Consider the following 26588-nt stretch of genomic DNA (forward strand, 5'->3'; position numbering starts at 1 on the left):
CGTCACTGTCGTCGTAGACGCTCGACTCTAATTCTGAAATATCGTACAATTTCTGCATAGAACAACCGCCACTAGATCCAACCACGATCTAGCCTGGACGCCTCGAACGCTATGCAAACCACGCGCTTTTTCATCAATCTTTCTCAAAAAGGATATTCTACTGAACAAGAACGAAAGACATGGTGCCGTGATGACAAGAAATCTAATCTACCGACCGTCTTGGTCATCCTGAGCGAGAAAGATCAGCGGAAGCCGGGAAGGCCAGGCAATTTCTGACCCTCGGCCAACTTGGGGCTTCCGAAGCCAACATCAAGGTCAAGAATGATCTTGAGGGCGTTTCTACTCCTCAAGTAGGGTAGCGGTGCCTTAGCCTCTTGCAATCCAGTTGCGGGCTCAAGGCTACCGCGAGGACCAAGCTCGTGCTCCTCACCGGGAAGAGGAAGAAGGCGTTGTAGAAGCTCGTAACCAGCGAGAGTGAAACCAAATTGGGGCGAAGAACGAAGAATACGTGCGGGACCTCCCTTGAAGAAGGCGCGGAAGCCCTCCTCTTTCCAAATGGTCTTTGCGCAATGACGAAGCGATGTGTACGACGTCTCACCACTGCGGGCCTCTACTTGAAGACGGGTCTTGATGACATCGCAAGGAGTGGTCAAGTAAGCTGCAGGCATACCAGCGATAGCACCTGCAGACAAGAGTTGCAAGATACCTTATGGCTCGTTAGTGAGAATACATGATCGTACTATGCTGTCAACTTACCAAGCTTCTTGTTGGGGCCTTCGCCGAAGTAGTCCTTCTTGAGATGGTTGTAGGTGGGGAAGTAGATAGCAGAGAAGGGGACATCGCGCAATAAACAGGCGCTGGCACCCTTGTAGAGACCGACCAAACCAAGGTTACGCACGATCCACATGGCACTTCTCTTCTCGACTGCTTTCTGTGACTTGGCGACCTCACCCTGGATTTGCAGACGAATCTTGACAATCTCGAGAGGGTTTGTGAAGATGACCTGACAAGCACCAGCAGAACCACCAGCGATGATTTCCCAAGTCAACTTGATATCCCCGGTCACAGGGTCCGAAGCTTTACCTCTGACCAGGTCGTTGATGGTCAGCTTGATAGCCTTCTCAGGAGCCACGCCGACAAGTTGGGGCAAGACACCCGAGTACAAGCCTCTGAACCCCTCGTTACGAATGACCTTTGTGGCACAATCGAGCGAGTTCTTGTAGAGAAGTTGACCAACGCGAGCCTTGCGCTGGTTTTGCATACGGGTCTTGACCAGGTCGATGGGATAGACCATGAAAGCACCAAACGCACCAGCCACAGAACCAAGCGCAAAGTGATGTATGGACACGAGAGCATCGTGGAGGAACGACTTTGACTTGGCGACGACAGCGGCGGCGGTGTCAGCGGCTGCGCCGGTAGCGGCACCGTAGACTGTGTGATGGGAAGCCCATGAAGCATCAAGGACGCGTGCGAAATCGGAGACACCAAGACGGCCAGAAGGTTGATCCAAGCTGGCAAAGTGGAAAAGAATGTCAGCTTCCATGGGGGTGAACAATGAGAAGCGAGTGATGCGAGCGGCCTCATTCAGGAAGTCTGTGCGAGTGATCTTGCCGTCGTCTGTCTTGCCAACCGCGTTACGGATGACCAGCTCGACGAGGTCCATGTCACGGATGATGTTCTGGAATGCGCGCACGTTGGCGTATGAGATATGGCTGCCAGGTGAGATGTTGCACAGAGTCTGAAGATTCGAAAGAAGATGATCGGACAGCTTGTGCGAAGCAGTCTCACGGATGATGCGCTCGAACTCCTCGGGGTCAATGTAGCCGTCGCCGTTCTTGTCGAAGTGGTGGAAAGCTTGTCTGATTCTTTCTCCTTGGAGACCACGCAGCATCTGGGCGAACTGAGGGTATGTCATACTATGTCTGTTCTTACGGTCGCCAACGTACAGAGAAGCCCACGTTGAGTTCCAGTCGAAGGGAACGTTCTCTGGAGAGCGGTTGCGAGCGTAAGCCTCCTTGAAAGAGTTGAAGTCAACAACGCCAGTGTTGGGGTCGCAGAAGAGACGGAAGGCGATCTCGTACTCGGCGTCGGGCTTCGCTAGAAGGTTGTTGAAGGTGGCCCAGTCGGAGAGGGTTACGCGACCAGTCTTGCGGCGGTCGGCGATGGAGAAAAGAACAGCGTACTGCGAGCGCTTGATTTTGTGCTAGGTCTTGTTAGCACGACTAGCAGGTATATGTTTGAGGTATAAAGGTGCGCACGTAGTCTTCGGTCTCGGGAGCAATGGCATTGACGAACTCCTCTTGACCCATGTAGTGTTCTCCAGACTCTGGGTCATTTTTGGCATGTTGCATAAACTCAGCACGCGTCTGGGACGAGAGCTGCGGCTCATCTTCAACACCGAGCAGAGTCTCCTTGACCGTCTCCTTGAGAGTTGCGGAAGTGGAAGCCATGGCTACGGGAAGTTATCTCGACAGAGAGCACTTCGGTATAGATGGACGATGACAGCTGGAGCGCGGGCAGCGAATTCGGCGTCACTCCTAGAAGGATCCCGGGGGACGCACGGTTGAGACAGCGATCCTGGTATACGACTACGACAACGGGCAGGAAGAATAGAGTGGAGAGATGTGGGAGCCTCAACCCAAGCAAGCGAGAGACACGATAGCGATGGAGGATTGTGTCGGATGACAGATGAGACAGGGATCAATCTCGTGCTTGGGGGAAAAACTTGAATGCTATGACAAGGCCAACTCGGGCCGGGGTACGGCGACTCAGCGGCAGCCCATGCGATGAACTTCAGCCGAGTATCTCGTCCGGCGAATGCGGGCACGTCTTTGGCTTTTCCGGGGGTGCCGAACATGGCGATTGTGCGCAATGGACGGCAATTGACGAGAAGAGGTGCGCATAGCCCTCGAACATGTGAGTGCATTTGCGCAACCAAAAGAAGCGCGCGGAGAGAGGGCGGCTATTCGGCAGGTGCAACTCTCAGGACGGTGAGTCGGTGAGCTCGGGCCCGATCGCATCACTGGCAGAATCGATGCATCCGTCATCGTCGACCAGACGCTGTGCCAAACGCACCAAACAGCCCTCTCACAACATTCGTCATGGCGCAAGCAGTAGAGAACAGTCAGTTCTTTGCTGACAGAAGAACGAACGGCGCTCTCGTCGTCTCAGACACGCCGAAGTTCGACCTGGAGAGCTACGCCGCCAACTACGATCGTATGTTGGCTTGTCCGCATCACCACGCTCGCCTCAGCTGACGCTAGAATTGACAGAACACACAAGAGTGAGCCGCTTGAAGAACATTGCCCACCTCTGCCCACCGCTCGCACTCGATGCCCTCCGCCTAGCCATACCCGCCTCCAAGACTGCAAAGGACACCCAGCAGTATCTCGACCTCGCAAAGCTACTCCACTCGCTCAGCCCCAACGATGAACTGGCCAACGTCGACACTGCATGGGCCGAGAAGACGAACAAGCTGAACGAGCACGAGACCGAACGTCTAGAACATGAGTTGCGCGGCTACAAGAACAACCTTATCAAGGAAAGCATCAGAATGGGCCAGGAAGACTTGGGCACTCACTACCTCAACATGAACAAGCTGGACCAGGCCACCAAGGCTTACCACAAGATGCGCGAGTTCTGCACCACTCCCAAGCACATTGCTGAGATGACTCTCAAGCTGGCCTACATCAACATTGTGTCTCCTAACTGGATCTCGACTGTCTCGACCGCACAGAAGGCTCGCTCATTGATGCTCCGTCCAGAGGACAAGCCACGCTTCGATTCTGTCGCCCAGGCATGCACTGGCCTGGGCTACCTCGGCTCTGCCAATTACGCCTCCGCTGCTCACGCATTCCTGGCCGTCGATCCCTCGTATGCCACCGTCGGCCCCGTAGCAAACATCGACTTTTCCCGCGCCGTCATGACCGCCAACGACATAGCAGTCTATGGCGGTCTTTGTGCTCTGGCCTCCATGGACCGTCAACAACTCCAAGATTCCGTTCTCGAAAACGCAAACTTCCGCAACTTTCTCGAACTTGAGCCGCACATCCGTCGCGCCATCTCCTTCTTCTGCGGCGCAAAGTACAGCCAGTGTCTCGAGATTCTCGAAGCATACCGTACAGACTACCTGCTCGACATCTTCCTCGGTCCCCACATCGCTATGCTTTATCACCTCATCCGCAGCAAGAGCATTGTTCAATACTTCGTTCCCTTCTCTCAAGTCACACTCTCCGCCCTGACCGAAGCTTTCCCTAGACCTGGCGGTACATCTCAGATGATGGAGTCAGAGCTTGTCGACATGATTCAGCGTGGTATCCTGGACGCCAGAATTGACACGGTCGACCAACTGCTCATCGCACCTCCTAAGAATTCTCGCGCCGATGCCCAGCAAGGCGTCATGGACACTGCCGACGAAATCGAGCATCTGCTTCGTCTGAAGTTGCACAGGATCAACATGGTCCAGGCTGGTCTGGAGATCCAAGCTCCGAAAGCGACAAAGGGACCCAAGAATCCCATTCCTTCCCCCTGGGGCCCTGGCCAGACACTTGGTTGAGCGTGACTCAGATACATGGAAGGGAAGACCCTTTTCTTCATACGACGGCACGATTTTTGGGATGAGATGAGGGGGATTTGCTTTTTACAAACATGAACAATGCATAGCTCAAGGCGTTTTATAGGGTAGAGAAGAAAGGGGAAGAAGGAAACCGCAAACGTAAGAGGGGAAAATCTAAATCATTCTTCATCCTCCGCAGTCTGTAACTAAACAAGAATCATTCAAAGTCACGGATCAAACCACGAGGTGAAAAATCTGAAGAAAGTGTGTTGCCTGTATAATGTTGAACCCCCTTAGCGTATTTCACCCGCCACGAAAGAAGAAAAAAGCCCGCAAAGAGAACCAGAAGGACTGCCTAGACAAGAAGAAACACCCCCTTGTGATCCGTAGATGCCCCTTGTAAGCAGAACTGGCTGGGGTATCGTGTGCCATCCAAAAGAAAGAAAGAAAAGACGCCAGGGCAGCTATCCAGCAATACCGACAAAGAGAGAATGAAAGAAGAAAAAAGAGGCGGCTGCTCATGTTGTGGATCAGGAAGACTAATAATCTCCCTCACCAAAGAGCTCGCCCGCCTCACGGCAGTATTTCGCCTCGCTTGCTCCACCTCTGCCGCCAGTCTCACTAGCCCAGCAGACCACACCTGCGTCGACGACACCGCCAATGACTCCTTCGATGGCTCCCAAGACAGCCCATCCGATTGTAGCTGCTATCAGACCGACGATGTAGGCATAGAGACTGCCCTTGAAGCCACCGCCCGCTAGTTGAACATTACGTGCAGTCGACACCCACCCGCCGAAGCCCAGTGCGAAAGACATGATAAATCGAGTCGCGTGTAAAAGAAGCTTGGCCAGGCGGTACGGCATCATTGTACCTCCAGAGCCTGGGTGATTGGCGAAGACAGAAGGGTTGAGAGTCGTCGTAGGCGATGTGTTGGACACAAAGTGTAGCTGAGATAATCCCCTGGCACTGATGCTGAGGGATTGTGAGTGGATGGCGGCATATGTGAGGGTCAGCGGATTGGTGAGAGCAGCGAGCGAAGTTGGGACCATGGAAAAAGCGCAAAGTGTGACCAGGCTAGCGATGCGTCGAGGAAGGATGATCAGTGGCAAGCGAATGAGCAGCGATAGGAAAGTCGACAGGCAAATCGTTCCGAGCATCGGACCAGCTGCATGCATGAACGAGGCGCGCACAACCGTTGTTGAGGATGGTGCAGGTACACTCAGCCGATGAAAGTACCACTGTGAGACGGTGGCAGCAGTCGTGGCCCTTTGTACACCTGCAATGACACCCAATGTCCAAAGGTAGATCATGGCGAAGAAGAAGCCCAACCACCACGTGTTAAGATCGATGATGAAGGTCTGAAGTTTCGACATGTGGCCACCTAAGAATAGTCGCGTGAACATACCCATCCAGATCCAAGTGAAGCAAACTACCACGCCAAGTGTACCAAATCCTAGCAATGTCAGACTCGGCGATGCGGTAACGATGCGACATGCAAATTCAAGGATGCCGATTGCTTTTCCCAGCGAGTGGCGTCCCTTGTAGACCGAATAGACCCAGACACATGCAATGACTGTTGGGACGAAGGAAAACCAACGCATGACTTTGTCCTGGACACTGTTTCCATGCCAAGCTCCCTTGTAGCTCGATATAAATGGATATAGCGAGAAGGAGAACAGAATGACAGGAACCGAAACGAGCATGAGGAAGACAAGCACCCTCACGTACTCGCGGAGCAGAGCCAGCCAAAGCATTGCAACAATGACAGTGATGACTGTATCCCAGAGCAGAAGATTGATGGAGGATGTCAGGGTAGAATAGATGGTGTCGCCCAAAGGTCTCTTGGAGTTCGGCGTCGAAGTATGGAACCAGACCAATATGAAGGTTGCGAACATGGCAAAGACACAAATCTTGTACAGCTGGGCCCAAAACAGATCATGTCGTGGTGGCTCAGGGGCCGGGAGGATCACAGTCGGCGGCACACTATCCCCGTCCGGACTGGGGGGCCTCGGATGAGCAAAAGCTATCTCTGGATCTGTTTGTTGTGGCAAGAAGGTGGAATGTGGGGGAGGTACAGCGGGTTGAAACATTTGAAAAGCTGGAGGGCGAGCATCAAGCTCTCTGTCGATGCTGTCGAAATCCGAATATCCATCGTCGTTGTCGGTAGAAGCAAGCTCGACGTCTACCATGGCCGACCTCGGTCTTGAAGCCGAAAGACTTTCTCGTGAAGCGAGATTCGAGGATTCGAGGTTGTGGTCCTCGATCTCGGACGAGTCGTTGAGGTGGCTAGGGATGAAGTTGCGACGAGACTTTTGTAATGCCAGGTAATCGGCCATGTCACGCTCATGCTGTGTCTCTTCGTCTTCCTGATCGAAACCCTCTGCGGGACTGAACAACGGCATCTCCGTCTCATTTCGTGGTCTTGAAGCGAATGGAAAGCGAGATAGATATGAGGCGGAGGGTTGGTAGGGAGTCGGCATTGAGGCACGCTGGACGTAGCGAGAAGACGTCGCAGGTTGACGCCTACGGTCGAGTGGATTTCGAGAGCGTGGATCCGGCTCGTGCTGTGTGAAGGACAGACGGCTCTGAGATTGCGCCAGGAAGCGCGAGGCATCTGGAGGGCGAGTAGCTGTGTCAGTCACGCGCCTCCAGCTATCGACAGTTCGCCTCGAGGGACTTACATTCTGAGAACATGACAGGCGGTAGCGGCAACCAAGTGAGGCCGCTCGGTGTGTGGTGATGTGATATGCAGTGAGGTAAAGTGGATGGCTAAGAGCTTAGGTCCGAAGGAGATGGGAAGTTGCTCAAGTCGATCTTGTCCGCCCTCGACGACGGCTTCGGCGATAAGAAGCGACGGTTGGCCTCGACTTGAAACACAAAAGACGGAAGATCAGGCCAGAGTCCACAGGGTAAAAGCGACACGGGTCCCCAGAACCCAGAGATAGTAGGTGTTGTCGTGTTGGTCGAATAGAGGCAGCAACGGGAGTATTTCCACTAGGGTCCTAATGACGTTCCGGCTCCGGTCACTTGCCTTTCGACAAAGCACCGACACGTGCTCACTTGTAAAACCTCCACAAAGAAGGCAGATGGGAAGAGCTCACTGCAAATGCTTGTACAAGGAGCGAGATGAACTCTGTGTGCGTCCAAGGGCTGTAGTCGACAAAAGACTTGCCAGACGAGTCAGAAGTCCACTCGTTGTCAAGCTGCATCTGACAGCCTGAAACAAGCGGCCGCCGCATTCGTTCGAATAGACGTACGCGATAAGCAGCCGATAAGGAAAGAGGCGCTCGGGCCTCCATGATATAAACGCGGAGGTCGGAGCTCGAGGGTGGAGGGTGGAGGGCGCAGGGTTGAGAGTTGAGAGTGGCTTGAGGACAGATATTTCCACCACTTGCTCGCAGGCGTCTTTCGTCGTTACTTGTAAAAGTGTCCGAAACAAAGACTCGCCGCAATCATGTCTGCAGTACAGCAGCAGCCCGCTCAGGGCACCGATTGGGTGGTCAGCAGATGTTCATCTACCCACAGTTTGATTGCCGACTGACGATTACCAGAAAACCGCAAAGTCGGTCGCCCAGACAGTTGGCATGTTCATGTTCGTCAACTTTGCCATCAAGCAAGTCACCGGAGGAGTTTCGCAGCAAAAGAAGCTCGACAACGCCCCGATCCCCAGTGTGGCCACTGGCACCGGCCAGCAGGCTACCGGCTCGTCTTACAGTGCCATCCCCAACATGATCATGCCTCTTTGGCAGCAGAACACCTCTATGGACGTCAACGTCTATGTCTCGCCCTCCTTCGCCATGCCAGCCCTTAGCCAAATGCCCGCCGAGTCTCTGGTCCTTCAGGAGCGCAACTACCATTACGGAGACTGGTCCGACAAGCGTCAGGTTCATACTACCATTGACATTCCTCAGTCGGTACAAGAGAATGGAACCCTTTGGGCACACATCTACATCTCCCAGTCAGGCAGCGTCATGGATCCCACCTTGCCTGGCTATGACTCCTTCAAGGCTTACCGCGTTACTCGACCTCTGACAAACTACCTGGCCAAGAAGAAGGTCCACAAGACTCGCAACCTGCTCGACTCTTCCGAGGCCGATGAGGCTGTGGAGGAGGAGTCCGCGGGTCCCACCGTCTCCAACTACTACCACCCCAATATTACGCTATCCATCATTCCCAACCTCGGAACACCCGTCTACCCCCAGATGCACCCTGCTATGCGCCAATTTGTCTCTCTGGAAACGACTGGTGCTCGCGATGAGTCTGGCCAAAACGCTTGGTACTATCCTGTTCTCTACCTGAACACCTTCTGGCAGCTTCGTTCCCAGATGACCGAGCTCAACTCGACTGTCACCAAGATGCCTCTCAATCTCGATCTGCAGACCGACCCCAACTGGAAATTCAGCGTCATGGCATCCATGGATGAAGGTATGAAGGAGAATGCCAGAAAAATTGCTCGTGGAGAGACTACCCCCGGCGGCGGTGATGGTAGTGAGCTCGAGATGATCAAGGAAGTTCTTCTTGACACAAACATGTACCTTCTTGGTATCACTGGATTCGTCAGTATCTTGCACATGATCTTTGAAATGCTGGCCTTCAAGAACGATGTCAGCCATTGGCGCAAGAAGAAGGACAACATCGGAACTTCCGTCCGCACCATTCTCGCCAACGTTTTCATGCAGAGTGTCATTTTCTTGTATTTGATGGACAACAATGAGAACACTTCCTGGATGATCCTTTTCGGACAAGGTATGGGCATTGCCATCGAGGCCTGGAAGGTGACCAAGGCTGTCGATGTACGTGTGCGTGCTGCTCCTGAGGGCTCTTTGATCCCCTACCGCGTTGTCTTCGAGGACAAGCACAAGCTTTCCGACGTTGAGAAGAAGACGCAAGAATACGATGAGATCGCTTTCCGCTACCTCTACATGGTTGCAGTACCGCTTCTTCTGGCCTACGCTGGATACTCGCTCGTCTACGATACTCACAAGAGCTGGTACAGTTTCGTCATTGCCACCTTGGTTGGCTCTGTCTATGCTTACGGATTTCTCATGATGGTCCCCAGCTTGTACATCAACTACCGCTTGAAGAGTGTTGCACACATGCCTGCAAAGGCCATGACCTACAAGTTCCTCAATACCTTCATTGATGATCTGTTCGCTTTCACCATCAAGATGCCTACACTCCATCGTCTTGCGACATTGCGCGATGATGTTATTTTCTTCGTATACTTGTATCAGGCCTGGGCCTACAAGGTCGACCACACTCGTGTTAACGAGTTCGGACAGGGTGGCGACGATGAAGAAGTTGAGGAGAAGAAGGCCAACCAGCCTCTAAAGTCTGCACCCGGAGAGGATGCTGCTCCCGTCAAAACCGAGGCTTCCACCTCTGGTGCTCAGAGCAAAGCTGGTGCTTCTAGAAAGAGAAAGTAAATCGCGCGCATAGTCCGAAGATCACGCTGGACATCACGTTGAGATCAATATGTTCTTTCTATTATATACAAAATTTAGCATTTGCATCTGCTCGTATCAACCACCAATCAACCGAGTTTCCACTTGACGCTAATACGTCCAACTTACATCGCAACCCCCGGCCATGGCAGAGCAGGCACCATTGCGAATTTGATTGAACTTATGAAGTGATCCTGCCTGTCTAACGCTATCTTTTCGTCAGTCTTGAAAATCAGCAGGGCGGCCCGGTCGCAATCCTTCCACCCTCACGGCCATCAAAATCCCTCGACCAAATAAATCGTCATAAAAATCATGTCTTATATCGCCAATCCCATCGATATCGATTGTAAATGTCCCTCAGTCTCCACTTCCACCGAAAGACGAAACTAACACTATCTATAAAGCATCCGACGACGAAAGCCCCACCGGCCAACTCCACGAAGTCGATATGATATACCACAACATGTACGCCCCGAGCACTTTTGTACCATGGCGCAAATTCTCCACTCGCACAAGCGAACAACTCGTCGTCGATTTTGCGAGCTTGGTGGATCGTGGTGTTTTTTTCTGAAGTCATTTAGTTTGAGTGGTAGTAAGGCTAGTTTTGTGGCTGTGGTGGCTTGTGAGAGGGATTGGGATGATGTCAAGGGGGATTTGTTTTGGGCGACGAGATCGAGGGACTGAATTCGAAATTGGTAAGTATATTTACAAAAGAGCATAAAAAAACTGTGAAACTCCATGATTGTGACCAAACTACTTTGCGCGGCTTCTTCTGCTTCTTCTTCCTCGTCTCATCATCCATCAACTTCTTCAACTCGTGACTTTCATCATGCAAGTTTGCTGCTATCGTCTCCACTTCCGGTGCCTTGCTTGTCTGCTTCGTGCTTCCGGTGTCTTTGACATGCTACTTTAGTGGCGAGTTATTTATGCCTTCTGGGCGATGCTTCTGCGAGCCTTGATGGTTGCATTGTAAAGAGCGTCCTTGAAGGCGAATAGGAATGCAGCAGTGATGACACTCTGGGTGACCTTGGGACCAATACCTGAAGAACGTTAGTATCGTATTACAAGGCTTGGATTCATCATCATATCTTACCTCCGTAGAGACCGGCCCAGCCCTCCTCGCGCAGGATGCGGGAGAAGCTGTCGAACATGCCCTCCTTTTCTCCACTAGCAACGTGGGCTCTGGACTTGACTGTGATGTAAGGGTAGGTGATGCTGGTGGCTGCCAGCTTGCCCAAAGCACCAAGGTAGAAGCTGTCCTTGGGTGTGACGCGACGACGCTTCTCGAGAGACTGCTTCAGCTGCTCGAAGATGGTGTACTGAAGGATGGGGTTGATGACGAGCACGAGAGCAGGCAAGACACCTGCAAACAGTCTCATGAAGCCCTCGTCCTTGATGATGGACAGAAGTGTGCCGATGGTGCTCGGGCTCAGTCTCTTCTTGGGGTTGGAACTGGTTGCCTCGGTAGGGAGGGCAGTCTCATCGCTCTCGTTCTTGCGAGCAGTCATGCGGGTGTTGACTACCCAGATAGGGTTGGTAAGAAGCACGGTTGCACTTCCGGCAAGAGCACCGGCGAGCATGCTCTCCACAGTGCTGAGCTTGCTGGGGTTGGGGCGGTTGGCTGTCTTTGCGGCCTTGATGAATGCAGCACGGGTCCACTCGTACCAGTAGTAGTAAACAAAGTTGGTGACGCTGATACCGAAAAGAGCAGATTCGAGACCGGCATACAGGCCACGAACACCTTCGCGTGCGACGATTTTGCGAGCTGCCTCAAGGACGTTGGTGTCGGCCTTCTTGGACTCGACCTGGGCGCGTGTTGACAAGGTGATCAGAGGATATGTCAGTGCCATGGAAATGAGACCACCACCTGAGCCAGCCAGAGCGTGGGCGACATTATCAGATTGCTGTGCGAGAGCATCTGGAGGAGCAGTGGCCGTCGACTTCTGCAGCTCGTCCTTGACAGCAATGGATTGAGACATGATCAAAGGTGAAAGTGATTGTAGCAGAGGCGTAAGTGTTCAAGAGCAGCTGCTGGTTCTAGTAAAGAACAAAAAAAAATGTATCGTGGATGTTTCGTGAGAGCTACAGCACTGTTTCGAGAATTGGATAGGGGAGGATGGAAGAAAGGAAAGCTCTTATGCCTGAATCAAGTTATTGTATCCAGGTGCGTCAGGTGTAGCTTTTACCTTTGAGAGGATCAAGGAGCCGAGGTTGGCATTCCCCACATGTGAACGCGATCGGCAACTGCTCAGGGTCTTGACAGAACTCCTGTCAATAGACTGTTAAGTCTTCTTTGGCCGGAGAGAAGGGTCTTGAGATGCTCTGAGATGTTCCGGAGCTCGAAGATCTCCATGGATCCAGAGAATGATCATATGATCTTTATGGTACGGCTGTAAGAATCTAAGATTGAACAACATAATTGTGTTTGAGTGTCGCGCATGCATGTAATCAGTGTTTAGGGCGAGAAGGAGCAAAATCAGCCACGACTTTTGACTGCATATCTCGCATTCCCCCTTTTCTCGAGATCATCGACGGCCAGAATCAGTCAATTGACCCGTTATTCGACCTCTCGCAAACCGCAAAAGCCGACTAAGTTAGACGTCACGTCTAGAAACCGGAAGCCAGTGTCCATTACTTCACCCTCGGCCTCGACGTCGGTTTTCTTGCACGTCTTCCTCGGCCCCTGGGCGCCCGGCGACCTTCGGGTACGCGACACTCCTAGCAGCTACAATCCGAGCTCGGAGCTGCTTCAAGCTCTGCCGCGACTCGGCGAAGATATCGTAACAAAGAGTGAAGATGGCGCATAGAGACATGTCGGAGGACCTCATGGAGAGCGCTGGCAGCTCTCCGGCCTCATCTGATGTCCATAAAGACAGTCTCCGTCATGATTATGACATGGAGTCAGCCAACGCGACACCCAATTCGCTCTTCACGGGTGCTGCTGATAGCGATCTGCCACATGACTCAACTTCTGCATCTCCAAGACACATTGTAGCCCTGCCTACTCGTTCGTCGGCACCGCTTATGCAACGTGCTCTGCCTCAACGCGATGTGTCGGAAGAAAACATAGCCGACGTGTATGCTACTTTCATTCTTTATTGTAATCCGTACTTCCCCTTGGATATCGATACCTCTGACCTGAAACGCATTTTCCAAACACCGCCTCGTAGCGATGGAAAGGACTTCAGTATATTCACGCTGTGGGAGCTCATTCGAAGGTTCGACAGCAAAGAGATCAAAACATGGACTCAACTAGCTCTAGAACTGGGAGTTGAGCCTCCGTCAGTAGAAAAAGGTGGCAGTGTTCAGAAGGTGCAGCAGTATTCTGTCAGACTGAAGGTCCGTGATGATGTCGACTTTCCAATATTTCCTCCGACTTACTCTCGTCTAGCGCTGGATGCGTGCAATGCATGTCGACGCCTTCTTCGAGTACCTGCTTGGAAAGAAACACACTTACTACCTAGATCTGCCCCCACCGCACGACCCTCACCCTGCTCGAGGTAGAGATGGTGTTCCGGCTGACGAAGATCTTGCCATCAGAGCCTTGGACCCTTCCTTCCGTCCCAAAAGGGGCAGGAAGAGAAACGAGACGCCTGAGAAAGATCCAGTCCCCCCAAAGAAGCCATTGCTTACGACGTCATTCTCGTTCGAGGGACAAACGCTGTATGCGCAACCGCAGGCGTCTTATACCGCATCTGCGATTCCATTGAGTGCTAGGCCTGGGGAGAACTTTACGAACGACATGTGGGCGTCCACGTCGACTACCAGTGCAGTACCAAAGAGAACAGTCCCACATTCTGCCATAGCTGCCCGGCCTTCGAATCATCTTCAATGGCACTTGGAGGGTTCTAACGACACCCCGCTCACGCCGCATCCGATGTCAGCCCTCGAGCCCAGGGCACCTGGTCTATCGGCATACGATGAGCCAATGTCGGCCATAACCCCTGGATCATCTCGCGCCCGATCTCGACGAAAGCATGGTCCTGCGGTTTCTTCTGCTTGGAACAACGCTGCTGCTGCAAATGCTCGAGCCAGAGGTCGGCCACCCGGTAACCGATCAGTTCAGGATGGACCATATACCACATTTCCAGCAGATCCGAATGCGGAAAGGTCAACCTCCCAAAGGAGCACTCCAGCTGTATCGTTGATGCCGTACGATACCGAGTCACATCTGCTACGGCCAAATGCTTATACAAAACCATTGCACAAACCAGTGTTCCAGATTTCCAAACCTTCTGACGCAGATGTTCCCCGTCGACCAGAGCGTGGGCGTCTATCTTTGACAGTGCCAGAAAGTACCGGTGGGCCAATCCTACCTGTTACACCATCAGTGCCTGAACATGACGAATTTGATCGATCATCAGAGGACTTGATGTATATCGACACAAAGCCGGCAGCATCTGACTGGTCGCAATCGGGAAGCCGGCATGTCTCACAAACGCCCGCCGCCCATCAGAGTCACAACCCTGAGCCCGAAGTAGGACTTGCGTACGAAGCTCTGAAGCGAGTACTCGCCCATGATCTTCTACGTGCAGACTTGTCCGGAAGACCAAACAGATTATTGGGCCCAGAAGCGATGAGATTATCCGATGCGATACTCCAACGATTCAACGTACCAAAAGCAGATTCGGATAACAAAAGTGATGATGCTTTGCGTATAGCGGCGACCAGCTGGCTTGGAGTCTCTCGACAACTGGGCTTTGCATCTGCAACTCCGTGCAAAGAGAAAGAAATTACCGTACAGCGGTTCGCGATACGAGAGCATGGTCTGGAAGAACCGATTGGGCCAAATGAACATGCTGAGATGGTCAGAGAGAAATTTGATGTCACTTGGTCTGCCGGATTTGGCGGAGTGGGAGGAAAGTTTTGTGTCGTTGGGCTTGAGATCGGTCAGCAGCAGGTCGATCCCAACGATGCAGAAGCTCGAGCGCATGAAATGATCAAAGAAGTCAGGGAGATGAAGGAGTCAGAGATTGACTACAAGGAAAAGTACATGGCTCTAGAATTCGGCGTCAGACTCATGAAGGGGCAGCTGAACAGGCTGCAGGACAAAGTGCTGGACGCTTTGCTGTGAATAAGTAAATGACATAGCTTTAAATATTGGTTTGAGGGACATGCATATACGAAGCCCGTTCCGAGATATTCTTGAATGATGTTTTGTAGTGTGCGTGATTGTGTGATAATGAATGGTTCTTCGCGCAAGAGGCCATCTAGTTGCTTGTTGCCCAGCATGGAGTCGGTGCAGCAGGTGCATCCTTCTCCCACGGCTTCTTACGTCGAGGTGCTTGTGCTTGAGTACCTTGACCCTCCAGAACGGTATCGGGAATATCTTTGATACCGGGGATTGGTTTACCTTCCGCAATGAGTGCACAGATCTCTGCAAAGGAGGCTGGAGGAGGAGCCTCTCCCATGGAAGGAGGATGAGCTACTTCGGATGATGCTGCAGGCTGTGGTTCAGGATCAGAATCATTTTGAGATTGAAGCCATTGTTGATAGGCCTCGAAGTTGACAGGCGTCCTGAACTTCCTACCACCAGACGTAAGAGACGAGCCAAACAGACGGCGCCTTCAACATGTGATACCTTGTGTAATAGTAGCAGCGGGCTCTCACGGTCAAATGCGCGGTCTGCTCCGGTGTGGAAGCGGATCTCAAAATCGAACTTAGAGCAGCTTGAAATTCATTGTCATGATCCCAGTCGTATCCATCCAGCCTCTGGAACACAGTAGTAGTATCCGTTGACGATTGCATTTCGGCCATGAGGTCGTCTGTGAGTGTATACGTAGGTACCTAGGGGTGGAGAAGCAAAGTGATAGAGCGCATGGTCCAAGCGCCCGCGAGCATCATTGTTGCGACGCAGCTGGAAGTGAGTTGGTGCTCGTCGCTATTCTCCTGTTTTGTCTACAAGCAGCCAACTTCTTCTCTCTCTGCATTATTCCGTTCCGCCTGAATACAAAGCTCGGATCGTCCATTCATACACCATGTCCGAATTCATCGGGTGCGCCGCTCGGTCAATCGAGTCCTGTCGTGTAGCAAGCTAGCTAACACTGAGGACAGATCGTGCATCTCCCTCATCTCCAAGAGCGACATCAAGTGAGTGCTTCGAGGTGGATAGTTGGCCGATCAATCACAGAAACAGGCTGACCGCCGACTGCGCAGATACGTCGGAACACTACACGAGATCAACTCGGAGAACTCGACAGTCGCCTTGGAAAATGTCAAGTCATTCGGTACCGAAGGCCGTCGCGGCAACCCCGACGACGAGATCCCGCCCAATGACCAGATCTACGACTACATTGTCTTCCGTGGTAGCGATGTCAAGGACCTGACCATTGTCGAGCCTCCCAAGGAGAACAAGCCTCAGCCTCCTCAGATGCCCAATGACCCCGCTATCCTCGGTGTAAGTCAATCTCTCCAGCTCGACCTAGCCGTAATCGCTATGATGCAACATTCCGGATGTAAACTTCTTGTCATTGTCCAAGAGCGCAAAACCATGTGGACCTTTTCCGTTGCCTTCCTTCTGAGCCCATACAACCTCGCTCGACCCTCACCCAATCCTACCAGAGTCAAAGCTAACATTGATTCGTCCAGGCCGCAAGACCTCACGGCGCACCTGGCGCTCCCCAAGCACCACCAGCCGGCCCTCAGGGCGCTTTCCCCCAACCCAACCAGCAGCAACAACAGCAGCAGTGGCGCGGCCCCCAGGGCCCCCAGGGTCCTCAACAACCCCCACCTTTCCCTCCATATGGATACCCTCCTCCGCCCCAGGCCAACTCCCGCTTCGGTCCCCCAGCAGGTCCTCATGGCTTCCCCGGCGCTCCTCCGCAATTCTACGGTCCTCCTCCTCCCGGCTGGTTCCCTCCTCCTGGACAGGGCTTTCCCCAGGGTCCTCAGGGTCCTCAAGGTCCTCCTGGACACTTCCCTCCTCAGCCTATTGGCCCCCCTGGTCAGCAGCAACAGCAACAACAACAGCAACAACAGCCTCAGGCTCAGCAACAGAGATCCCCCGAGACTCAAGCACCCTCGGCTCCTGCTAAGCAGCAGACTGAATCGGCCCAAGACAATGCCGCCTTCCCTCCCAAGATCCCTGAACAGAAGCCCACGTCTTCCGCAAACAAGACGCAAGGCACCGAAGCTACCGCGCCACCTCCTCCTGTCGACTCAAAGCCTGATGTAGCTGCCGCCACCGCACCTGCTCAGTCGCAATCGAAGCCCCCCACTGGTCCCAAGAACACTCGCGTCGCCGTTCCTTTGGTTCCTTTGCACGCCAAGCCTGGCAACGCACCTAGCAACCTTGCTCAACAACAACAGACCGCTACTCAAACTGCAGCTGCTGCAGTGGCTGCTGCTATGGCGAAGCTTCCTGTTTCATCCGCTGCTCCTGCTGACGCAGGTATCGACAACTTGACAAAGCGCGTTGGTGACATGCGCACTGACGACAGAACAAGACACCCACGCCAGCCTGCCCCTGGTGGCTTCGCTCCTGGACATCGTGGAGGTCATGGCGGAAGACGTCCCAGCAACCGTGATCTCGTCAAGCCAGTCGAGGTACCATCGGCAGATTTCGATTTCGAGACCAGCAACGCCAAGTTCAACAAGCAGGATATGGTAAAAGAGGCCATCGCTACGGGCTCTCCCTTGGGTACACCTACCGCCGACGAGCCTCAGCAGGCCCAGAACGAGGCTTCCAACGGTTTTGAGGCTCCCCAAGCCGAGCGTGAGGTGGTGATTCCTGGCGCGACTTATAACAAGTCAAGCTCGTTCTTTGACAACATCTCATCCGAGCTCAAGGACAGACAGGCAGCTCAAGATGATGGAAGACGTATGGGAGGCATGGAGTTCAGAACCGAGGAGCGAAAGAAGAACTTCGAAACATTCGGCCAGGCCAACGTGGATAACGGATACCGTGGCGGATTCCGTGGTCGTGGTCGTGGCAGAGGCTACTCTCGTGGTGGCCAACGTGGCGGTTTTGCTCCTAGAGGTGGCTACGCACCCAGAGGTCGTGGTGCAAGCTTTGCCGGCGACTCTTAGGAAGACGGCAAGGGCTTGCAAGACGCGAAAAACCAGCCCTCGAGATTCAAAGCAGGACTCGATGCCTAGAACGCTCATGATGTGATTCCTCGCGGACGAACAATGACACGACTGTGTAACACACTCGAGGCGAAAGAATACATGAGAAAGACGCTTTTCAAGGATTGATGGCGCATGGAACAATGGGAAATCATGGCTGGGAAACTACAGGGATCTAAGAAACCATTCACTACAAAAGGGTAGTGGAAAAGCATGGAAAGTGTTTATAGCGGTTCTATCCTTCTCTCTTTTCTCAATCCTCCTGAAGCAATCACTACACTCTTCTTTGGCAAGCTCTTTTGTTCTGGCAAGTGCAATGACCTGCGTTTACAGAAGTTGCACCCCACGATAGAGACCAATTCGGAAATGGTTGGTTGTGACTGGCGCTCGCAGGATCAGATCGGTCGTAGGCAGTGCACCTGCCTAATCGTGTATTACCCTTGCGTCTGCTTGGAGCTTGTCCGTTTGCTCTGCAGCAACCCGCTTGTAAGTCAATGCAGAAACACAATCAAGATGATGCTCGCAGCTTACTAACACCAGACTTTCACTCGTTGTTGCCTCCAGTTGACATAGTTGTAAGAACTCAGATCCTGCGCTCGTACATTTCCACATTCAATCTTCTCCAACCAGCAGCAAAAATGAATCTAGCAATCGCCCACACCCTCGCAATGAAAAGAGATTTAGATGCCCTTGTTGCATCCAGAAAGGGCAAGAAGCGCTCTCAATTTCCGGACTTCCATCGCACTCGCGCATGGATGGTTGCGGCCTTCACGGTTGAGGTATGGCATGCTGCTGAGTCTGGAATGATCCATATACTGACACATGGGCAGGCTGCGAGATCGAGAAAGGAGACACTTGGTGTTTTCCAGAGCATCATGGCTCAAGCATACCCTCCTTGCAAGCTCCCTTTGAGCGCTCTCAGTAAAGTAAGACCATCAATGTAACAATTCTGCCAATCATCGTGCCTTGATAGTGCGATAAAGTGGAAGATTTAACAGCGAAACTTCCGAGAGCCTAATGTTGGCATAACACAGATGCACATCCATAAAGGACATTCCAAAGGATACGGAACCTACCCTCGCCTATGTGCATGTCGATGGCAAGTACGAAGAAGTCAAGATGGCACTCCAAAATTACGGTTTCCGCTGCGACTGTAAGCTTTGCGCTGCTGAGAATGCTTACGATGGCACTCGCGGTTTCCTCCTTCCCGCCGCCGATTCCTCAAGCGAGCCGGCCCTCCCATCGCTGTAGACGAAAAGAACATTCCACCCCTGACTGAACGCATCGTCCCTGCTCAAGACCTCATCGATCAAGTCAAGCTCTACGTCGAGAAAATCGAAGACACCTACCCGCCCGAGCTCTTCGCCGACTTGCCTCGCTTCGGCCTCATCAAGCGCCACGCCTGGCTCATGAAGGCGATCGCGATGCTCGACCGCAACACCGCTCTTATGTACGCTCAAGATGTCGTCCGCGAGCATGGCTTCAAGCCATTCCTAAACAATGCAGGAATCTTGATCGAAGTGATCGCAGCAATATCATCTTGACTACTGAGATTGTGGATGCTTTTGCGTTCATGGGCGTGTACTATGAGCTTAAGCGCCAGATGGCTTTGTCGCGCCTGATGAAGAAGTTGGCCCGCGAGCATTATGTCATTTTGAATGGTTCTGCTGTTGGATACGAGCTGATGTGTGAGCTCTGTTATCAACAGAATGGCTTGAATACAGCATGAGAGAGATATGAGAAAGATAATCTAAAAGTAGAAGTAGGCAGATTACCTAGAAAAGCTTCTTATTGGCAATCTTTATTATGTTTTTCTTGATTGCGGCAAGAAAGTTCTGCCCTTTTAGAAAGCGCATTTGCTATATCTTCCTGCTTTTGTAATAGCTGAACTATTAGTCGTACGACAAGTTTAGATAGACTTACGATTATCTAGAACGCACCCTCGACGAGTTCATCGGCCTTGTAAGCGAAGGTGGTCTTGAATGACTTAATGGTCGTCTCTCGTGTCGCGATGATATACAGATGTGCCATGCACTTTTATAAAGTTCTTCAAAATCGGATTGCTCTAATTGAAAACAAAAATGCGTATGCTAAAGTCTATATATGAGTCATATCCCACCCAGATTCATGAAAACCCTATGCAGAGATCTATTCTTTCTTGGTCTCCTCAGAGACCGCCACTGTTTCAGCCACTGCTTCGGTAGTGGTAGGCCGAATCTCCTGGACAGGTGTTGCCTCAACCAGAGGACCCCATCCAAACACCTCTGCTACACTGCGAATGCTGCTTCTGATACCTATCAGACCAACGATAACGCCAACTAGTTCCACAACTACGAGTACTACAACACCAAGCAACATGCGGGGCATGAAGATGCGGTAAAGCATCAAGTGACGACGCAGCCAGGCTGCTTCAACAACAGTCGCAAGAGCAATAGCAGCGTAGAAGACTACATGAGTAGCAAGTGCCTTGGCGACTTGATCAATCAGGCCCGGGGTACGGGGAGGTACCTTCCAGAAAGCGATTGTCGGAACAGCAAGTGCACAGAGGATGTACGGCGCAAATGTGCTCATAATGACCAACATGGGCGACCAAGGATACTTGATGGTCTTTAGCGGGATAAATGCGGATTCCCACTGGATCGAGGAGAGCGTGGCTTGATGTCCCGTCTTGAAAAAGTAGAAGCCAGCCATCAGAGCCAAGGTAACAGGTCCCAATGGAGAGTTGCGCAAATCATTGGCATCGATGATCTCAAGCAGGTTGAGAATGCTGAGCAAGCATAGCGCAAGCGTACCTTGACCCATGGGCTTTTGGAGAAGGAGAAGTACCAGCGCCCAGATAGTGGGCAAGAGGAAGTATCTAGTGCCGTGAGTGTTGGCATAACCAAGGATAATGAGTTTCTTGCGCTGTTGTGGCTTGACTGGTGTAAACATGGCCGAAGTGGGGTCCGTAGGATCCATGAGCTCCGTCTCAGGTGCTGGTGTCTCGGTCTCGACGCCCAGGAAAGGAGCAGAGTAGAGGTACGCGCTGTAACCAGCAGCCCAAGCGATACCTAGGATGGCTTGCGCGATGAACACACGAATTGTCTTCAGATTCTCGCTAGAGATCTGAGGGATCCACTCGTTGTCATCAGCTGCATCAAGGATCCAGTAGCTTGCAGAAAAGACAAGTCCCACACGGAAAGCGATACTCAACCACAGTACAGCTGTGCCTTGGTAGTTTTTCGTACGAGCGAAGAAGTCGCGTATGGCACTTGGCAGGATAACAGCAATGATGAAGGGGATGGTAAGCTGCCACCAAGCTGAGGTCGAAGAAGTCGCGGAAGCATAGTAGGTCGATCTGCAGAATGGCATCTGTTCTTCACGACAGAGGCGAGAAAGAGATGCGAGCCGAGTAAGAACGATGAACGAGACCGAGTGCCAAGAACCGAGCAGACGCTCCTGAGGGTTCTGTAGGCGCAAGGAAGACGCAAGCATCAATGCGCCGATGGAGCAAAGCATGTATAGCAGAATCTCGTCTTCCCAAATGGTGAACGAGTTGGAAGCGAAGCCGATGCAGAGGAGTACCGGTGGAATTGTGCAGATCCAGCCCCAAAAAGAGGTGGGTAACGGGGCACGGAGCTTCGAGGGTGCAGATGCAAAGCAAGAGAGCGTGCCTAGGATACCACTCGCTCCTGAGAAGAATGCGACAGAATTGATCCAGGAGACAGGAGTCAGTCCTGTCAGGAGAAGGCCTGCGCCAGCTCCGACGGCCATGCCGATCACACCACGCATACAGAGGCTAGAAGCGATCTCACCACGATCTCCTTTGTAGCCGTTCGCAAAGATGACGATGGTGAGAAGTGCACCAGAAAGTAATATGATACCCATCGCCATGCTGGCGAGATCGAAGCGGGCCCATAGACTCTTGCACACACGCAGATTCTCATGTTGGTAGGCACCGAACTGAGAGTAGGCTGCTTTCCAGAGATTGAGAGAAGGTTTCTTCGTGTTCTCAAGCTCATCCCAGACCTTAGAGGCCGCCTCCCAGAGGGTCTCAGGGGGCAGTGTAGAGGCCGAATCGAGTTTGCGAACGGCGGAGTATTCCTTTTGGTATCTGTGGATTTGTGCAGCAGTCAAGTGACTTACTTCAGCGAGATTTCGATAGTCATCAGATTTTCTGCCAATAAAAGCCTCTTCAATTGGGCGACCAAGGTTGTTGAAGGGGATGGGCAGACCAAGAAGCAAAGACAGAGTAGGAACCAGATCAATTTGAGCCACCGGCCTCTCCTTGGCTGTGATTGGAGGCTTCGCGGCGGATTTATCACGACGGCCAAACAAGCCCTTCTTGGAGTACATCCAAAGAGCGGCTTCGACTTCGTCGTCCGACTCTCCACCGTGATCGCCTTTTGCGTCCATACCATGATCACCCATGACAACTAGCAAGGTCTGATCGTCAAGCTCGGCGATCATCCTCTCAAATACGGCGTTCATGTCCTGAAGCTTGGAGGCCATTGCAGGATGATCGGGACCGTAGCGATGGCCAGCGTGGTCGACGCCTAGGTAGTGTCCAAAGATGACATCCCAAGAAGATGTGTTTGAAGAGTGCAAGAGAGGGAAGATGTGATGGTTGACGCCGTTATCGACCGTGTGCAGATCCCAGACATTGAAGGAGTCGTAGGCTCTGGTGAGTTCAGGGTCGAAGTATCCAGGAAAGAGCGAATGCCATGTGTCATCACCGAGGTGTACTATCCTCTTGCCAGCAGCCTTGAGCTGTGCGACCAGGTTGTCCTCCTCAATTGCAGTGCCTGCGAAGTTGGAGCCAGCATCAATGAAAGTGGGAAGAGTGCCGGTCGTCAGCCCCTTGAGACGTTGCAGGGTGGTGGTAGGCGGGTCGGCGATGAAGGGCAGGAGGAAGGCATTCTCGGGTTCGGCTACGGCAGTATCCCAGAAGATAGGCAGAGCATTGTGGAAGTGTTGAGAGGCTTGCTGCGGGTGCTTGGGCGACCAGGGCACGGTGAAGTCGTAGCGAAGAGCGTCGACAATGATGACGACGGCCTTGTCGAAGGATTTGGGATGCCAACAGCCATCGATGGGTGAGCCAGGTGTGTAGGACGAGGCCAGATGAGTGGGAGGTACGGCGCATTCGGACTTGTGGTCCAGCACGAGGCGTGTCAGGAGGAAGCCGCTAAGGAAGAGGAAAATGCCCAAGACGTGGAATAGTCTGCGTCGTTGTAAGTAAGAGGGCAGCGGCAGGCGACTGAGAGACCAGGGCATACAAAATCAGAGTAAAGAAGGCAACAAGAAAACCATGGCGGCGCTTGAATGACTGACGGCGCTCGTTCTGCACATCCTTGGACGTCTCCGTCTTTGGGATCTGAGCCTGCTGCTCTCCTGCTCCTCCCGTCAAGTGAGCCGCAATACCGGTCCCATCGCTTGCTGACATTGGATTCAAAGCTACCGCCTAGGCATCGGTGGGTTTAGAACTGAAGAGGAGAAGAAAACAGTCCAGTCGCTGCAAACTCGGAGGAAGCAATAAATTGAGGGGTGGACCTTGTGGAGGGGAAGCTTGACCTCGATCAGCTTCCGTGGAATCCGAAACCTCATCTTATTGCTCGACTCTTCAAACACAGCTCTGCTTCGAGAGATTACTCTAATCTTGTGCATCGAAATCTTTGACCAATTTCTGATTTGACCTCCACATCACAATTCAGAGTCAAGGCCGAAAAGGTCAAACTCATGAAAGTTACACGTCAGCACAACGAACATGCAATTGTTTGATCGGGTTGAGACCCTTGTTTTCATTGTTTGCGTCTGCTGCTCGACCATAGGTCAAGCGCGCGCTATGAGTGGACGAAATGTGTAGGTAATAATACGAACACCAACACACTACAATCGTACAGGTCAAGCCTGAGAAAAGAAACATTCAATCCCCTAAACAAAGAGGCTCGACTCCACACAGGGTCGATCACTCTATCAAAACACCAGAGAAATTCAGCCCCGCTACGCTGAAACAAAGAAAGAAATACGGGAAGGGTTGATGAAGGAGCGTGTGGAAAACAAATGCGCGACTGAGCAAAGAGCTGCGGTAGTCGTCAAAGGAGAAAAAAATCATTAACAATGTTCGATATGTCGTAGTCCAGGCTTTGTGGAGCAGCTCTAGGCTCATCGATAAGAAGTTGACACCATGCCGGAGATAATTGACAGTCGAAGAAGGGAATATGTACCATGAGCGGCAGCTGTGGGGATGATGGAGCGTTCGCGCACGTATCCGGCTCGAAGGTCGTATGTAAGAGATTGGAATGAGAGAAAAGGCTGAAGCGGATCCAAGGAAAAAGAAGGCAATGGAAGGCGCAACTCCAGTGGGTCATTACTTTTATAGTTGTCGTTGAACATGTGAAAAGATGCCATGCATCATCGACTATTGGTAGCGAGCCCCGACGCTCTTCTCCTTGAGACCACCTATCCTCTCCAGATCAAGGGATTGGAAACGATCCGACTCGCTCTTCTGGTAAGGAGGAAGGTTTTCAGAAACGGGCTCGAGACCAATGCTGTGGTCACCAACCCGCACAACAACGACTCTGCCAGACTGGCGCTTGCCAGAGTTGTCGACCTCCTCAGGGAAATGGATGCGAATTTCTGGCACCGAATTGGTCGATGGCGGAGCTTCAGAGTTGTCGATCAGGCTTTGCTTCTCCTGGTAGACGATGATGGATTCGTGAGGGCGGACTGTGACACGGTGTTGACGCGACGCAGGTGATGCTGACGACTTCTCCTCGTCATCAAAAGAAAGAGAGTCGGCGTGGATAGAACGCTTTCTCCAGCGCATGAAGTAGAGGGCGACGATGCAAAGAAGAGCGATGATAAGAAGGACGACAAGGGCGATAAGAAGAGCAGCCATTGTGGGAGAATACGATTCGTCGTAGCTGTCACGAGCGACAAGCTTCATTATACTGGCCATGGTGATTGTTGTTATTGTTGTTGGAACGAACGAGTGTATAGTGTGAGTATTGAAAAGTCGAAGGCGAGAAGGTTTAAAGATTTGGCGTCATGGAAGATCCAGGTACGAGCGGTGGTTTCTTTTTTGATTGGGACCGTTGTGATGTTGATGGGATTGGAGTTTTCAGGATGCTGAAGCGGGAACATGTCAGCGTGCCAGTCGTGTGCGTGTTGATAATCCGGGGCTGGTGGTGCATTCTGCAAAGCGCGACCCTTCGCAAGATCGCGTCGAGACAGTTGAAGGGATGGTTGGGTGGTTGGTGTTCAACGTAGGGGAACGCGGGGGGGCCGCTACGGAGTGCATACCTCGAATACGCAATCGACTTTTCAACTTGAACGAATGAACTGCAGAAAACGGCTGAAAGAGTGAAGCCGTATCGCGAAACGAGTTGTAGGGGTGGAAGATGTCGAAACGGATTCTCGAAAAGGTCTCAAACACGAGTGAGAGGGCGCGCGCTCGATCTTTTGTTTAGTCTCTCCACGAGAATTAAGATTACTCCAGCGATTAGCGCCGTTGGAAGTGCAAAACGGCCCAATCAACTGTCAAGCAGCCTGACTCCACTTTCCAAGCAGCACTCGTCATGCAATTACAGCAGACTAGGAGCCTTAGCTTTCTTCTGTAGACGATGAAACTGCTTCTGTGATTATCATGGAGACCAGGCTCCAATAGGTACAACTGCCTGTCCAGACTCGAGTCTCTGCCCGGCAAGCCGTGGGACACGTCGAAAGGACTCAATCTGCTTGAGGTCCGCAAGTCTGGAAGGGTGGGAGAAGCCAAACCGGATTTGGATTGCTCATGATCAACAAGATCAACAGGAACCAATCCTTCCAAGCCTCTAGCCGACGCTGGTGTATGATGTGCACTTCTGGCGTCAATTTATGACCTCTCGGTGTGCTCAGGCTGGTTACCAGAGTTATGAAATTTGCACAGTGTCACGTTTCGATAAAGCGCGGATGCTGTGGAGTAGACCTTCGACGTATCTCATCGAATAGAACAACCGAACTGGAACTGGTTGTGCTTTCCGACCGCCATTTCATCGTTACGTGCGGCCATAGAGACAGGACGGAAGTGACAAACTTAAGCACACTGAAGAGTTGAGTGCAGAATCATCATTCAACAAGGCCTCCAACTCGGCACATACTGGATTCCTCGACCAAAGCCACAACAGGGGCAGAGAAATGCATCGTGCGTGTACCGACATGATCTCACTAGCAGTCGTCTTCGCTATTGACAATCCTTCGTCGTGTTGGATGGGCTTCTTATCATCAAGGCTATTCCACCGTCTGGTCCTAGCCCTCGGTTACCTTTAAGCTCCGGCCGTTCAACCCGCAACACTGAGGGTCTTGCACAGCCATTCTCCCGTCTAATCTCGCGAATACATTGCCACGACAACTCTTTCTGTTTGAACAGAATTGTCGAACGCTCGAATAATAATCAAAGCAAGAAACCTCAATGATTGGAATAGGTTGCCTTGAATCTGTTAGTGTTCTGAAAATAGGAGATCTTATTTACATGTGACAGGGATTGAGGACTGTCTGCTCAAACA

At 52.2% G+C, this 26588-nt stretch overlaps 11 protein-coding genes across 11 annotated transcripts; 5 read left to right on the forward strand and 6 right to left on the reverse strand.

Moving 5' to 3' along the window:
- Nucleotides 1-242: 242 nt before the first annotated feature.
- AUEXF2481DRAFT_1661 (uncharacterized protein) lies at nucleotides 243-2450 on the reverse strand (the record flags this gene model as incomplete). Its single annotated transcript, XM_013491706.1, has 3 exons — nucleotides 243-706; nucleotides 757-2203; nucleotides 2259-2450. The coding sequence occupies 3 exons, from the start codon at nucleotides 2448-2450 to the stop codon at nucleotides 243-245; spliced, it is 2103 nt and encodes a 700-aa protein (XP_013347160.1).
- A 651-nt stretch (nucleotides 2451-3101) lies between these two features.
- Nucleotides 3102-4555, forward strand: AUEXF2481DRAFT_26080 (uncharacterized protein; the record flags this gene model as incomplete). Its single annotated transcript, XM_013491856.1, has 2 exons — nucleotides 3102-3216; nucleotides 3273-4555. The coding sequence occupies 2 exons, from the start codon at nucleotides 3102-3104 to the stop codon at nucleotides 4553-4555; spliced, it is 1398 nt and encodes a 465-aa protein (XP_013347310.1).
- Nucleotides 4556-5094: 539 nt separating this feature from the next.
- AUEXF2481DRAFT_1663 (uncharacterized protein) lies at nucleotides 5095-7249 on the reverse strand (the record flags this gene model as incomplete). The annotated part of the gene is made up of 2 exons (XM_013491707.1): nucleotides 5095-7169; nucleotides 7237-7249. The coding sequence occupies 2 exons, from the start codon at nucleotides 7247-7249 to the stop codon at nucleotides 5095-5097; spliced, it is 2088 nt and encodes a 695-aa protein (XP_013347161.1).
- Nucleotides 7250-8009: 760 nt separating this feature from the next.
- Nucleotides 8010-9981, forward strand: AUEXF2481DRAFT_26082 (uncharacterized protein; the record flags this gene model as incomplete). The annotated part of the gene is made up of 2 exons (XM_013491857.1): nucleotides 8010-8054; nucleotides 8107-9981. 2 exons carry the CDS (start codon nucleotides 8010-8012, stop codon nucleotides 9979-9981), a joined length of 1920 nt encoding a protein of 639 aa, XP_013347311.1.
- An 850-nt stretch (nucleotides 9982-10831) lies between these two features.
- AUEXF2481DRAFT_378272 (uncharacterized protein) lies at nucleotides 10832-12306 on the reverse strand. The gene is made up of 2 exons (XM_013492227.1): nucleotides 11093-12306; nucleotides 10832-11039 (listed from the first exon to the last, which is right to left on the reverse strand). The coding sequence occupies exons 1-2, from the start codon at nucleotides 11976-11978 to the stop codon at nucleotides 10924-10926; spliced, it is 1002 nt and encodes a 333-aa protein (XP_013347681.1). The 5' UTR covers nucleotides 11979-12306; the 3' UTR covers nucleotides 10832-10923.
- Nucleotides 12307-12795: 489 nt separating this feature from the next.
- Nucleotides 12796-15073, forward strand: AUEXF2481DRAFT_26084 (uncharacterized protein; the record flags this gene model as incomplete). The annotated part of the gene is made up of 2 exons (XM_013491858.1): nucleotides 12796-13338; nucleotides 13391-15073. The coding sequence occupies 2 exons, from the start codon at nucleotides 12796-12798 to the stop codon at nucleotides 15071-15073; spliced, it is 2226 nt and encodes a 741-aa protein (XP_013347312.1).
- A 136-nt stretch (nucleotides 15074-15209) lies between these two features.
- Nucleotides 15210-15756, reverse strand: AUEXF2481DRAFT_1667 (uncharacterized protein; the record flags this gene model as incomplete). The annotated part of the gene is made up of 2 exons (XM_013491708.1): nucleotides 15210-15525; nucleotides 15581-15756. 2 exons carry the CDS (start codon nucleotides 15754-15756, stop codon nucleotides 15210-15212), a joined length of 492 nt encoding a protein of 163 aa, XP_013347162.1.
- A 221-nt stretch (nucleotides 15757-15977) lies between these two features.
- AUEXF2481DRAFT_26086 (uncharacterized protein) lies at nucleotides 15978-18027 on the forward strand (the record flags this gene model as incomplete). The annotated part of the gene is made up of 4 exons (XM_013491859.1): nucleotides 15978-15994; nucleotides 16054-16089; nucleotides 16156-16561; nucleotides 16588-18027. The coding sequence occupies 4 exons, from the start codon at nucleotides 15978-15980 to the stop codon at nucleotides 18025-18027; spliced, it is 1899 nt and encodes a 632-aa protein (XP_013347313.1).
- A 677-nt stretch (nucleotides 18028-18704) lies between these two features.
- On the forward strand, nucleotides 18705-19795 carry AUEXF2481DRAFT_1669 (uncharacterized protein; the record flags this gene model as incomplete). Its single annotated transcript, XM_013491709.1, has 5 exons — nucleotides 18705-18845; nucleotides 18897-18992; nucleotides 19117-19261; nucleotides 19318-19516; nucleotides 19573-19795. The coding sequence occupies 5 exons, from the start codon at nucleotides 18705-18707 to the stop codon at nucleotides 19793-19795; spliced, it is 804 nt and encodes a 267-aa protein (XP_013347163.1).
- Nucleotides 19796-20090: 295 nt separating this feature from the next.
- On the reverse strand, nucleotides 20091-23641 carry AUEXF2481DRAFT_104998 (uncharacterized protein). The gene is made up of 2 exons (XM_013492228.1): nucleotides 23322-23641; nucleotides 20091-23266 (listed from the first exon to the last, which is right to left on the reverse strand). Exons 1-2 carry the CDS (start codon nucleotides 23486-23488, stop codon nucleotides 20215-20217), a joined length of 3219 nt encoding a protein of 1072 aa, XP_013347682.1. The 5' UTR covers nucleotides 23489-23641; the 3' UTR covers nucleotides 20091-20214.
- An 822-nt stretch (nucleotides 23642-24463) lies between these two features.
- AUEXF2481DRAFT_26089 (uncharacterized protein) lies at nucleotides 24464-24943 on the reverse strand (the record flags this gene model as incomplete). Its single annotated transcript, XM_013491860.1, has 1 exon — nucleotides 24464-24943. The coding sequence occupies one exon, from the start codon at nucleotides 24941-24943 to the stop codon at nucleotides 24464-24466; it is 480 nt and encodes a 159-aa protein (XP_013347314.1).
- Between the last annotated feature and the right edge of the window lie 1645 nt (nucleotides 24944-26588).

This window comes from Aureobasidium subglaciale (genome assembly GCF_000721755.1).
Source record: "Aureobasidium subglaciale EXF-2481 unplaced genomic scaffold scaffold_2, whole genome shotgun sequence".
NCBI lineage: Eukaryota > Fungi > Ascomycota > Dothideomycetes > Dothideales > Saccotheciaceae > Aureobasidium > Aureobasidium subglaciale.